At 34.6% G+C, this 13,998-nt stretch overlaps 1 protein-coding gene across 2 annotated transcripts in view; it reads left to right on the top strand.

The window, feature by feature from the left end:
• Positions 1–13,998, top strand: part of WASL (WASP like actin nucleation promoting factor) — a 64,160-nt gene that overhangs the window by 32,468 nt on the left and 17,694 nt on the right. For both annotated transcript variants that reach the window (XM_040644059.1, XM_040644061.1), the window contains 4 exons: positions 786–920; positions 3,081–3,167; positions 4,386–4,482; positions 7,868–7,891. In XM_040644059.1, coding sequence (XP_040499993.1) covers positions 786–920; positions 3,081–3,167; positions 4,386–4,482; positions 7,868–7,891 — 343 coding nt within the window. The remainder of the gene's footprint in view (positions 1–785; positions 921–3,080; positions 3,168–4,385; positions 4,483–7,867; positions 7,892–13,998) is intronic.

Below are 13,998 nucleotides of genomic sequence, written 5' to 3' on the forward strand. Positions count from 1 at the left end.
CATAATGCCTATGCCATTCACCTCACTTCATCTGCTCGCATAGGCATTTTCTCATCTCACATCGTCACAAGGATGAGTATGGTACACTAAGATATTTTGAGAGAGATCCCACATTCACATAACTTTTATTACAATAGTTATAATAGTTCTATTTTACTTTTCGTTGTTTTTAATCTCTTGCTGTGCCTAATTTATAAATTAAACTTCATCTTAGACATTTAAGAAAAAACATAGCCTATATGGAATTTGTACTATCTGCAGTTTCAGGCATCCATTGGAGGGTCTGGGCATGTATGCCCCATGGATAAAGGGGGACTACTATATATTACAAGGAGTAAGAATATAGGATCTGAAGTCACAAATTGCCTGGATTGGAACTCTGCCGCTTTGCTGTGTGATTTGGGGCAAATTATTTATCCCTTTAACCTTGGGTTTTACAAGCATAAAATGAGATTATAATAGTAATAAGGTTAAATGGAGTTGTATTTAAAGTGCTTAACACGATTTTTGACGCATTCTGAGCATCAGTAAATGTTCGCTTTCCATAGTTATTTTTAGTGCGGTTATTGTGTTACTACTACATAAGAAATTCAGAAAATAATGGCTGAAAGTAACAATAGATGTTTATTATTTCCTTGTTTCTGTGGGACAAGAAATCAGGAGCTACATAGCTGGGTGGTTCTGGTTGGATGTCTCTCATGAGTTTGCAGTGAAGATGTCAGCAGGGGCTGTGGTCATCTGAATGTTATTTTGAACCAAATGGCTATAAATTTTATATTTTCCAGACTATGTCTTCAGCAGTGGTACAGTTATATGCAGCAGATCGTAACTGTATGTGGTCAAAGAAGTGCAGCGGTGTCGCTTGTCTTGTTAAGGACAATCCACAGAGATCTTATTTTTTAAGAATATTTGATATTAAGGTGAGTTTTGTTTTGCTTCCACTTTAAACTTTAGGTGAATAGGTTTTTTAACCTCAGTTGTAATTTTCATATATATATTTGTATATATTGTTATATAATTTTTGTTCAGCCTGTATGTATTGTTTAAATTATACTTAATATTAGAAGAGTGAAGCTTGGTTTTAGATAATGAATCATGGGCATTGCAACCAAACAGGAATACGTTGTAAGCCAGAACATGAATAGTTCACTATTTTATCTTTCCACAGCCACCACACATTAAAGGATTTTTTTTGTTTTTGTTTTTAATATCTTTACATCTTGGGCTTTTCCTATAGTCTTTCTTTTTCTAATGATACGCTTTTATTCCATTTTGTCCATTGCAGAGTAGCATATATAGTCCTTTCAGGGAACTATAAAATATATTTTAGTTTAGTATGTACTGTTAGTTACTTCAGTCTATGTTCAAAGCATGATACAATATCTATAATAATGTATTTGCTACCTATATTTCCTTATGTTGTTTCTCAACATAGGTATGTTCAGATTTTCACAGCTTTGTACTTCTCACATTCAAACACAAATCCATGTTGTCCTAGATTGGATGCCCATTCTCAGGTATTCACCCTCTTAGAGTTACCATGGAAGTAATTACCTTTGTGCAGAGATGAAGTCTCCATTTATCTTTTAAAACCTTTTCTGTAGGGGATGCCTGGATGGCTTAGTTGGTTAAGCATCTGCCTTCGGCTCAGGTCATGGGATCAAGTCCCATATCAGGTTCCTTGCTCAGCGGGGAGCCTGCTTCTCCCTCTGCCTGCCTCGCTCTCTCTAACAAATTAGTAAATTTTTTAAAAAACCTTTTCTGTCAGTAGGCTTTTGTAATATTTATATGTGGCAATAAGTATAATGGAATAATTACCCAAAAAACCTGACTTTGAACTCTCCTGGATGATACTTAAGGATAGATAGATTGTAGTCAAACTGTTTTACTTCTCTGGGCCTTGGCTTATTTATTTGTAAAATGGGAGAACCATCTGGGTCTATTGCAAAGTGTTTCCCTGAGATTAAATAAAACTTAAGTTACTGTACTTTGTAACTTTGTGCTTAACATCCACTTCTCCATACTGCCAGACAGCTGAGAGATGTGGCATACTCCTGTTAGCAGGGGCTTACTATGGCAATGATCCTAGAGGATAGGGTACACATGCAGAGTTTGAAAGAAACTAGTTAGGTTTGTTGGGTTTTGTTTTGTTTTGTTTTGTTTTGTTTTTTGGGTTTTTTTTTTTTTGACATATTTCTCATCACAGGTGAGAAGCACTGTTTAGAAATCAAGTGCACATATAACTCCACTGAGAAGAAAGGAATTGCATTATATGTGTATACAGTTTTTCTAAATCATGGTGTAGGTAGAACTTTGCTTTTGAAATAGGACAATAGTTACATTTCTCTAACCACTTATTTCTAATTATAGGTAACCACTGCTGAATACTTGCAGTTAGCCACCTTTTGGTATTAGGTTAATTGTATTTCTTCTACTGCAGCCATAGATGTGACAGTCCAGTCATCCATGGTTCTCTTAACCATACTTTAACCTTGGTGCACTTTAATCATCAGTCTCTTTCTGCACATGATTGACACTAACTCCTTTTTACCAGTATTTAATTAGAGGGCCACTGTGTAAAAGTTAGGAATTCGAAAATTGTTCACGAACAGTACCGAGAAGGTAAATTTGACCCTCCCAGAATCTACAGAATTGAGGAAAAGAGCGTGAAATGTTCCTGTAATATTTGATAGCACACAGTCTATTGCTGTTGGAACTATGCATTGATAATCAGTACAACAGTAGTCTAGTCCTTCTAACACTGATGATCTAGTAATTGTTCTAGTTTTGTATTTGAGTAACTGTGTTTGGGAATACAAGGCTAATGAGATTGTGTCTTATCATACTGAATTAAACTCATTTGATACATAGTTTTTATGAAACAAAAATCCAGAATTTACTCTTTCGTTATTAAGAAATTACTGATTAAATTATATGTTATTTATGTTTTATACACATGTGTTTTCTGTGCATGTAAAAGCTATTGTTAATATAAACAATTCCCTGAATATGAGTCATTTATTTTATTTTATTCCTAGAGACTGTCTTTTTGGTAACTCTTAATTTTAACTTTTTTCTAGGATGGGAAACTATTGTGGGAACAAGAGCTATACAATAACTTTGTATATAATAGTCCTAGAGGATATTTTCATACCTTTGCTGGAGATGTAAGTCATATTTTTTTTTATTGCCCCATTTAATGTAATTGTTTTTATATTTGTGGAAAGCATTTATGAGCTTTCCGTGTAAACACTGTATAAAGTAAAAAGAATTATTTTACTTTTAAAAGCTTCTTCATAGATAGTATAGCTAAATAGGAAGAAATGGCTAAGATTTTAAAGGGCCGAAAAAAAAAAAAGATTCCAAAGAATACTGTAAGTAGAATTTGCTACGTAGGAAAGAAATTTGTTTTTTTCGTCATCTTTGTCTTTGGACAGATAGGTTAATCTTTCTGAGATTTAGTTTTTTTATGTATAAAAATGAAGTCTTTATTGCCCACTAATCCATGGTATCTTTTAAATATTGAATGTTATATTGCCATTCAAATTATTTTGTGAAAAAATAGTTCATGGCCTAGAAGAGTGCTAAAGTACAATAAATGCTTGTAGGGGGAAAATAGAATTCAAAAAATTTATTGCATATACTTGAGGAAGATGTTAGAAGAATTTCCATACCATATGCTTACAGGGTCACCATATGTAACCAGGTTATAGGTGATGTTAATTTTCTTTATTTTCATCTTTTTATTTCCTAAGTTTTCTATAATGAGAAAAAAAGGTCAGATTAGATGATATATCTTTTCAAAAAGTATTTTATTCTCTAGCTGTTATTTTTCATGTTTTTCTTAATAAAATATAAATATATTTACATATATAAAAATGTGTATTAATGCCACAATCCATGTTAGTGTGTTTCCACATTTTTAATAATTTATCTGAATTAAGGTTATGATTTAAATAATACCTACAATTAAGCTGTAAAATAAAAACATAACCTAGTAAAGATAGAGCTGACCTGCATTTGATAAACTTTTTCGGTGTTTGCCTTTTCTAAAATCCAAATTGTTTTATAGAGTGCTCTATTGAAAGATCAAATTCAGTTTGCTGTTTTTGTTGTTGTTATTGAAGGTGGAGTATTCCCATTTAATATTTGAATGTCCACTATGAGAGGCAACCTTTCTAATAGTAGTCTTTTACTTTGCCTTCTCTATGCTTTTAGTATTCTTAAGTTATTTAGGTAAATTTAAAACTAAGCTAAGCTCTTGTCTGCTAGTAAACTCAGCTTTCCTTCTTCAGAAGTGTACTTTGTTGGTTATCAACTTTTTCATTAAATAGAGCTAGATTCATATTTTTTGTTGTTTACCATTTTTAATAAAAATATTTCAGACTTGTCAAGTTGCTCTTAATTTTGCCAATGAAGAAGAAGCAAAAAAATTCCGAAAAGCAGTTACAGACTTGTTGGGCCGGCGACAAAGGAAATCTGGTAAACTTTTTTTTTTTTTTAATTCTTTTAAACAGAAGCTGGCAGACTATGGCTTATAGGACAGATCTGGCCCACACCTGTTTTTATAAATAAAGTTTTAGTGAGATACAGCTATGCTCATCGGTTTACATTTTGTCTGTATAATACATCTGATGGCTGCTTTTTTGTCACAACAGTTGGGTAGTTACAACAAAGACTGTTTGGCACACAAAGCCTAAAATATTTATTCTCTGGACCCTTACAGAAAAAAAAAAATATATATATATATATATATATGTATATACACACACACTAATCCTTACTTACAAGAAGTGTTTTTATTAAGAACTAATTTTTTCAGATTTACTGAAGAACTCTTTCTGATAACCTTTTTTGTTTGTAACATTCCGTATATACTGACTCTTAAACTTGCATTTTTATGGCATTGTTCTTAACTTACATTCTTAGAATATTTAATACTTTGTGAACAAAGACTTTTTAGGCAAGCCTAGAAGCAAATAAGCAAAGTTGCAAACAAAATCTGTAAACATTGTTTTGTCTCTATTTTGTCCCGAATGTTGTCTGTTATAAAACCATAAGGAAGTAAGTTTAATGCATGAGACTATAATACATATAAAATAATTAAAGAATGATGCAGTCTAGTATAGAATTTTAAATTTATTGATAAAGAAGTATTTGACAACAGTGTACTAGGCCTTTCTGTTGTCAGGTGGGAGAAGGGTGATTAGGAAAGGTGAACCTCTCTAAAATTACCATCTTAAGGTCAGTTTTAGGAGAAAGAACATATGGGAGTTGAGATCACCAAATAGATCCCCTTAAAACTAGCCATGCCATATACTTCTTGGAAAGTTTTTCTGTACATCTGGGGGTATATGTCACCACAGTTTTGAAGATCACTGTATTCCAGGATGTGCTTTACCACTAGGAAGGACTAAGCCTTGAAAAAATAAGACATTGGATCCAGAAAACAGGAATGTAAAACCATGTATTCCATTTTGTACATCTTTATTGTTATTTTAATGGGTTTCCAAGAGGCAGGTGAGATAAAAATGAAAACGAAATGAACTAAGTTATTGCCTCACAATTGCCTTCTTATTATACCTCAATTACAATGAGTAAATAGAATTATTAGGGACCTATTTTGTGTTTCTTCTTTTTGGGACGAAGAACATGTACTACTTGATTCCATGCTAGGAAAGGATTTAAAGGTATAGAATGATTTATGGTTCAGCGCCCTACTTCAGTGACATAGTCAGGTGCTAGGCCAGGGCTCTCTGGGGCTCCTTGTAGTCAAAATATATGATATTTCCAAATTAAAACAAGTAAAAAATGTTTCCTGAAATATAGACTAATGGACTTTGAAATAGGAAGGTCACTTAAAGGTGTTTTTCAGCTGGTACAGGAATTTTGTTTTATGTAGTTCCTAAACTTTTAAGCATGGTGTTTCAGAAATAGAAAGATCACATTAGGGATGCAGCTGAGTGATCGTTGGGTAGTGCTTCATGCTAAGTCAGACTCCAGCCTCGCCTGTCTTTAACTTAGATGTGTAGGGTCTGATTTTTGGAGCAACAAAGAATTAGTCTATTTTCTTTTCCTCCCAGTAGCCATTTAATATTGGAAGCCATCTGTCATGTTCTCATGCCTTTACTTCTTTAGTTTAACTAGTTTCAGTTTCTTACTCCTCACATTATGTAGTTTATGGATGCATCATCCCGTATACCGTGAATATCATAGATTTTTATGTCTTCTTTAGATGGTCCAGATTTGAAGAAGTGATCCAGCTTCACATACAGTGGTCATATTTCAACACAGTACTCCACAAGTATCTTTGCTAGTTCATTCTAAAGTACCTCTTGATTTGATTAAATACTGTTCTGCAAATGTTTCTAGCAAATACCTCACACCAGTAGCTCCCATTCTTCTTTGTTCAACCAAACCCTCCCTTTTTCCATATGAATGGCTCTCAAGCCAGGTTAGTGTCTTACTTGTAAATTACTTTTTAGAACTTATGCTCTGAACTTTATATTTATCTCATTATATTTCCAATTCTGTGTTATCAATTTAAGAAGTATTTCCTCTCTGGTTGCAGAGATAACATCACCTGGGAAATGGGAGATTGACATTCACTGACATAGATAGGACTTGCTTTCGGAAAGTTACTTCATCAGACCACCAGATGAAGTAATAAATTTGTATTTCCCATTGCCAAGATTTTTTAACTTGTCCCCCAGATAAATCCTATTAATTTTAGTTTATGGCTGTTTACAAACTAATTACTTTAGCATATCATTATTTATGATTATTTCTCTTATAATTTTGGGCAGTTTTGTATTAAAAATCTGTGGAAATTACATTTGTTTAAAATTCTTCAACCACTTTTGAATTTCTTAAAACCAAAATGATATCAAACTTGGCATGTAAGAGTCTGAGTGCAAAGGATTGGTAGTTCTCCTGATTTTACTACTTCCTAATCTGTTATAGCTTTTTATTATTATTTTGGTCTGCCTTAGTGATCAGACATTTCTGAGTATTCTCATTACCCTTATGCTTTCATTGAGTTACATAGCTTTGAAAACTGTCCATATGCTGATGCCTCCCAAAGTTTTATCTACATTGTTGACCTCTCCCCCAACCTTCAGACTTGTTTATTTCAACTGGGCCTCAGAATAACCTTCAGACTTAACATGTCTGAGCAGAACAGTTGATCCATGTTCCCTAACCCCAGTTAGACCTGTTGCTACTCCTCCCCACGTCTTCCCCAATTTGGTAAAAGGCTCCACTCTGGCTCACCATGATCTCTCATAAATCCTATTAGTGAGTCTCTTGTCTCTGCCTTCAAAAACATATCCTGGATCTATTCCTCATCACCTCTGTGGCCCCCCTAATCTAAGCCCCCATCATCTGTCACCTGGACTACTATAACTCCCTCACTAGTCTCCCTGCTGCCACTCAGTGCCCCCTATGATCTCTTTTCCACATAGTAGCCAAAGTTAACTTTTAAAAACATAGATTAGATTATTCACTGGCCCTATTGAAAACCCTACAAGAGCTTCCTATCATATATAGAATACAATCTATATTCCTTACCCTGGGCTGTGGGATCCTATATGATCCAGTCCAGGGTCTCCTTCTGACTTCTCTTTTACTCTTCTGTTGGCTCACTCTAGTCCAAGCTTCATGATGTTCCTTCATGCTGTTCCCTCCTTAGGGCCTTTAAATATGTTGTTCCCTCTCTTATTTTATTCAGATGTTAGTTCCTCGGAGAAACCTTTCTTAGCCACTTATACATTGATTTAGGAATAAGACAGTTTAGGTAAATTAATTTCTTATGTTGATTTTGTATTGCATATATCTAATAATATTATTTTAATTTATTTTCTAACAGAGAAAAGACGAGACCCCCCAAATGGTAAGCTTTTTGATACAAATTATTGATCTAGAAGATTTTAGACTATAGTTTAATCCTTTTAGAAACATGTATCATTAATAATATTTAATATCTGTGATCAAATACTGTAGTTTATTGTGTCATTTTAAGATAACAAAGATGAGTCTTAGAAATGCACTATTCTTTGGCTTTTTTATAGGATGGAGGAGGACTACATAGGGTGAAGATCGTTATTAATATCTTCATTCTATATTGACAATTAAGTTTAGAAACTGTATAATCTTGTCTTAATATCTTCCTTAAAGGTGGTAGAGTTTATGTAGCATACTTGTTCATTTCTTACTTTAAGATTTATGTTTTTTTCTTATTTCAAAATACTATTTCACACTGGTAGTATGAAACTAGCCCCTGTGGGAATGAGCACTGACTTTAATGGTGTGTTTAGAACTAATATAGCTGTATATTACCCTCCTTAATTTGATGATGAGCACTTGAAGTATTGAGAATTCATTAAAAAAAAAAAAAAACAAACATGCATACCAGAAAGGTATACATTCCAAAATGAAAAGGAATTCCAAAATAAAAAGGACAAAGTCCCAGATCTTTAGGGCAGAGATTCTCATCCTGGACTCCATAAGCCCTCCCTGAAATAGTGTGCTAAATTTTTAAGTGTATATATTTTCTCTGGGGAGAGAGGATACAGAGCTTTCATCACGTTTAAATTGGGTCCCTGACCTTGTGGAGGTAAGGAACCCTGGCTCCAGGAACCTTCATTATAATGGAGAATAGGGCTTTTTTTTTTTTTTTAAGCATCTCACATCCTCTCAGAATTTAGATAGCTTATTCCAGGAAACAGTATATGACAACTATCGGTGATTGTTAGGGTTTGTTTCTCTTAAACAGATATATTGCTTTCTGATTTTGTCCTTAAATTTCTTTTCCTGATATAAAAACATGAACCAAATATTGCTTTATTAAATTTTGGATTATTTACCTTATTACAATTAAAAAAAAAAACTACCTTCAGTAAGGCATACCTTGTGCCAAGTACTTTGACTTTGTCTTTTAAGTAGAAATTTTGATACTTATTTTATAGGACTGCTGTGGAGATTAAATGAAGTAATCAAAGTACTTAGCATAGTCCTTACTAAATACTAGTTATCATGATGAAGACAATGACAACAATAATTATAGCAGCTGCTATTTAATGATCATTTACTACCAGCCAGGCACTGTCCAGCAGTCTTATGAAGTGGCTGCTATTATCCCCATTTTATAGGAGAGCAAACGGGCACAAGTGGGTAATTTGCTCAGAGTCACAAAACTATGAAGTGGTAGAGCAGGATTCAGTCTCAAGCAGTCTTAACTCCACAGCCTGGCCCCTTAATCACTATGCTGTGTCCATAAGATTTTGAAGGAGAAACTGAGACCTAGAAAGGGTAAATAACCTGCCTTAAGTAACTCGGCTGATACGTGACGGAGGCAAAAGGAAGCAGAAGCCGCTGAGTCAGAAGTCATTCATCTGTGAACTCCTACAGCAGTGTTAGAATTTTTTCCCTTATTGCATGCTTAATGTTTTAGTCCTTTTGAATTTATTATTCTGCATTCTGTAAGCATGTATTGAGTACAGTGAGGAAGGCTTCCTAGAAGTGGCATCTTTGGGAAAAGTAACCTCAGATTTTAGAGTGTAGATGTTGTATAAATAATATAATTAAAGTTAACAGTATAAATATTTTATAGAGTTTTCAAAATTTTACTCTTTTCAATACATATAAAATGTACTTCCGAAGAGGCACCTAATCCATGAATACACAGAATTTGGATATTCTTTTTTTTTTTTTTTTTAGATGTTATTTATTTATTCATTTATCTGGGAGAGAGAGAGAGAGCTCCGAGCAGGAGGAGGAGCAGAGGGGAAGGGAGAGGGACAAGCAGACTCTGTGCTGAGATCCTGACCTGAGACCAAACCAAGAGTCTGACACTTAACCGACTGAGCCACCCAGGCATCCCATGAATTTGTATATTCTTTATGTGACAGTGGTGTCTTGCAACTTTATTACTCCTAGTGGGAGAGGTACTCATAATTAAATAGAGTTTCTTTCTCTGTGATTGCTCTTGGTTTTAAATCTTTAGGTCTGTAGTTTTAACCCTTTGGCAAAGTGATCCCAAACTTCTTTTCATTAAATGAGAGTTTAAAAAAATAGTATCATTAAAAGGCAAAATTATATGGCTATGTATTGCCAGCATTTATATATTTCCTTATAAAATAGACATATAATATGGTATTAACATATTACGTACACAATAAAGGATGAAATAATTATTAATAGGAGTTTTAATATTTTTTTCCTGCAGTGCAGTCATTTGTCTTGCTCTCCCCACTATGTGGAAACCACTGTTTGGAGGGCAGCATATTACGTTTCCGCATTTGGTACACGACTACCAGGCGCAGTGGACACCTTACCACCTTGCTGTGTCCATGCAGGTGCTTTGTCTTAAATCCTCATTTGGATTATCAGTTTAGTAGACTTTTTCAAATTTTAACTATTAAAAAGACACTTTATGTAGAAGTAACATATATTCCTGAAATGCAATTCAGTGTCTTCCTCACTAACTCCTAATCCGTACATCTTTCTTTTTTCTTTATCGGTCAGTCTCACCTTTTAGCTTAGACGCTTTCCAATGATTTGTTCTCAGCTTCATGACTGCTTGACATCAGAGGCCTCTGGGCCACCTGTTTCTCAACTATTTTGCCTTGGTGAGAGTTCTCTGCTTTTTACGTAATTAAGGGGAAGACTTTAGTTTGTTCTTTTAGTTTTAAAATTAACTAGAAATGCTGTTCAGTGAGAATATTAAAAAGCCTTTTCTGTGACAATTTTCTTTAATCAGAAAATGGTAATTTGTCATTTGACTGTTTTTTTTTTTTTTTAAAGGAGGGAAATCGCCCCCTCCATTATATATTTACTTAGTATATGTTCTTAGGATGAGTATAATTTCGTAAATGGAATAATTAAATTAATTTTTACTTGAAGTGATTTAAGAGTATCTCCATTACCAGGTCTTCCATAAACTTTATTAAAAAAATGACTCTGCCTTACCCAGGTTGTCACTTTTGAAACAAATATTTAATTAGGCTTTAGAACACCATTTTAAACTTACTTCCAAACACCTTCAAACTCTGAAGTAAATGACTATTACCAACAGAAATAACCAAGTACCTAATCTCATGATTATGTAGGAAACCTTTTTTCTAAATTTTGAAAGTTATTAGTAAATATTTATTGAATGAAGAAATGTTGAACTATATAAATTGAGAGAACTAATTGGTAAGGAAATGATATATGATAACATTGGTAAAGTTAGCCTAATCAATCACCTTATGGTTTGACTTTAGTGTAAAAAGTACAGTAGTAGTAAATAGAAAGGGTAGTGGACTAGGAACCAAGGTAGCAGAATTCATCTTCACTTTTGTCACTAATTGTATGACTTTAGACAGGTCATCTGACTCTTTTCATCCTTAGGTTTCATCTATAAGATGAAAAGTGTAGAAAAACACTCTAATTTCCCAGCTAATACTAATTTTCTGTATATATCTGTAATTTGAACTTTCTTAGATAGACTTAATTAAATAATGTTTTAACCAGTAATGAAATTCATGTGTAATGACACTAAATAGCTAATTCAAAGGCTTTATAAACTGCTTGGCAGTAACAGTGTATACATAACTCCTTTTGGGATAGAGTGAGGAGGGGAAACACAGTCTGACTACAGTATGAATTAAACGTTGTTATTCATTCCACATACCACTTACATTTTGTTCCTGTCTTCTTTATCCTTAAACTTTCTTCAGAGATGGCTGAATTATTTTCTCTAGTGAGTTATAAATCAGGCTTACAAGAATCTTAACTTTAGGGGCGCCTGGGTGGCACAGCGGTTAAGCGTCTGCCTTCAGCTCAGGGCGTGATCCCGGTGTTCCGGGATCGAGCCCCACATCAGGCTCTTCTGCTATGAGCCTGCTTCTTCCTCTCCCACTCCCCCTGCTTGTGTTCCCTCTCTCGTTGGCTGTCTCTATCTCTGTCAAATAAATAAATAAAATCTTAAAAAAAAAAAAAAAGAATCTTAACTTTATTAAATTTCCCAGGAAAGAATTTATTAGCTTGGATAATTTAAACTATTCAACTTCACTTTACCCAATTCTTTTTTTTTTTTAAGATTATTTATTTATTTATTCGACAGAGATAGAGACAGCCAGCAAGAGAGGGAACACAGCAGGGGGAGTGAGAGAGGAAGAAGCAGGCTCATAGCGGAGGAGCCCGATGCGGGGCTTGATCCCATAACGCCGGGATCACGCCCTGAGCTGAAGGCAGACACCCAACCGCTGAGCCACCCAGGCGCCCCACACTTTACCCAATTCTATTACCATTTAAAACATCCGTGGTATAATAATAACTTTTATACAACCTAGAGCAGCATTAAAAATACTTTTGTTTTTGCTTTTTTCTAAAAACTGATAATAGTTTTTTTTTTTTTTTTTAAGATTTTATTTATTTATTCGACAGAGATAGAGACAGCCAGCGAGAGAGGGAACACAGGCAGGGGGAGTGGGAGAGGAAGAAGCAGGCTCATAGCGGAGGAGCCTGTGTGGGGCTCGATCCCATAACGCCGGGATCACGCCCTGAGCCAAAGGCAGACACTTAACCGCTGTGCCACCCAGGCGCCCCAGTTTTGTTATTTTTTTAATGGTGAATCTGGTTGCTCCTTTATAGTTGCTCTTTGAACACCTATTTCAGGAGGGGTGGTAATATATAAGGAGAGTGCCTCATTCTGATACTCCTAAATCTGTCCTAAGTTAATTCTTAAATTCTAGTAAGTATAAAGATGAGACAGTAAGTAGTGATTCACGGCATCTTACCATGGATGGTGTTGCTGATACTGATTTGTAAAGCTAAATAATAAGAGGGAAGGCAGAAAAGGAGGGATGAGAAGTAAAAACAGATCAGTAGATGAGCCTTTGAGTATGACACCAATCTAACCCTCCAACAAACACTTGAATTCTGGGCATTCTTAGTCCCTTACTTTGTGAAACTACAGTAAACACTGAAATCTGATACCTGAACAAATTTGAAAATCCAAGTCTTTATCTACTGTTTCATAAACCTGTATTGTATAACTAACCTTTAATTTTTGATCCAGTTATTTGTATTATTCCTTGACACTGAATCATTTTATGTTAATGGTCTTATCCATATTATTCACTAGCTTCCATTTTTTTCCAATAACAATTTCTTTACTTCTTGCCAATATGAGCAACTTCCGTGGAATTTTATATGAAAATACAAATAGAACTTTTAGACACATGTAAGTAGACTTTGATTATGGAGGGAAAATAGCTGAATTTTGGTGATATTAAAAATACAAATCTTTCCAAATTGTTTACTTGTCCGATAAAGTGGTAGATGGGTTTCGTAAATTTATTTTAACTCTATTTCATCTTGAATAGTAGAGTTGAAAGAGAGAACATGGGTTTTATATAATTTACCCATTTATTTATTTATTTTTAAAAGATTTTTATTTATTTATTTGACAGAGATAGAGACAGCCAGCGAGAGAGGGAACACAAGCAGGGGGAGTGGGAGAGGAAGAAGCAGGCTCATAGCGGAGGAGCCTGATGTGGGGCTCGATCCCATAACGCCGGGATCACGCCCTGAGCCGAAGGCAGACGCTTAACCGCTGTGCCACCCAGGCACCCCATAATTTACTCATTTAGATAAACATTGTTCTTTCAGGTAACTTTAATAAATAGGCTACATTTGAGGTTTTTAGTGCAGTTGAAGAAATACCGTCAAATTGGCCTTTAATTTTCACCTAATATATGTTAGCCTGTAATTTCTTGGGGTTTCTGTTTTCCATTCAATGATTATATCAGGGGTCCTCAAGACCACCCCACAGTTGATTTGCTAGAAGAACTCAACATGACTAGGCATATAGTGGGGTACTCAGGGCAAAGATTTATGACAGTGAAAGGATATAAAACAAAATCAACAAAGGGAAAGACACATGGGTTTATGTCTGAGGGAAACCACATACAACTTTGCCATAGTCTTCTCCCATTGGAGTTGCAGGGACTG

Source organism: Ursus maritimus, unplaced genomic scaffold, assembly GCF_017311325.1.
Source record: "Ursus maritimus isolate PB19 unplaced genomic scaffold, ASM1731132v1 scaffold_3, whole genome shotgun sequence".
NCBI lineage: Eukaryota > Metazoa > Chordata > Mammalia > Carnivora > Ursidae > Ursus > Ursus maritimus.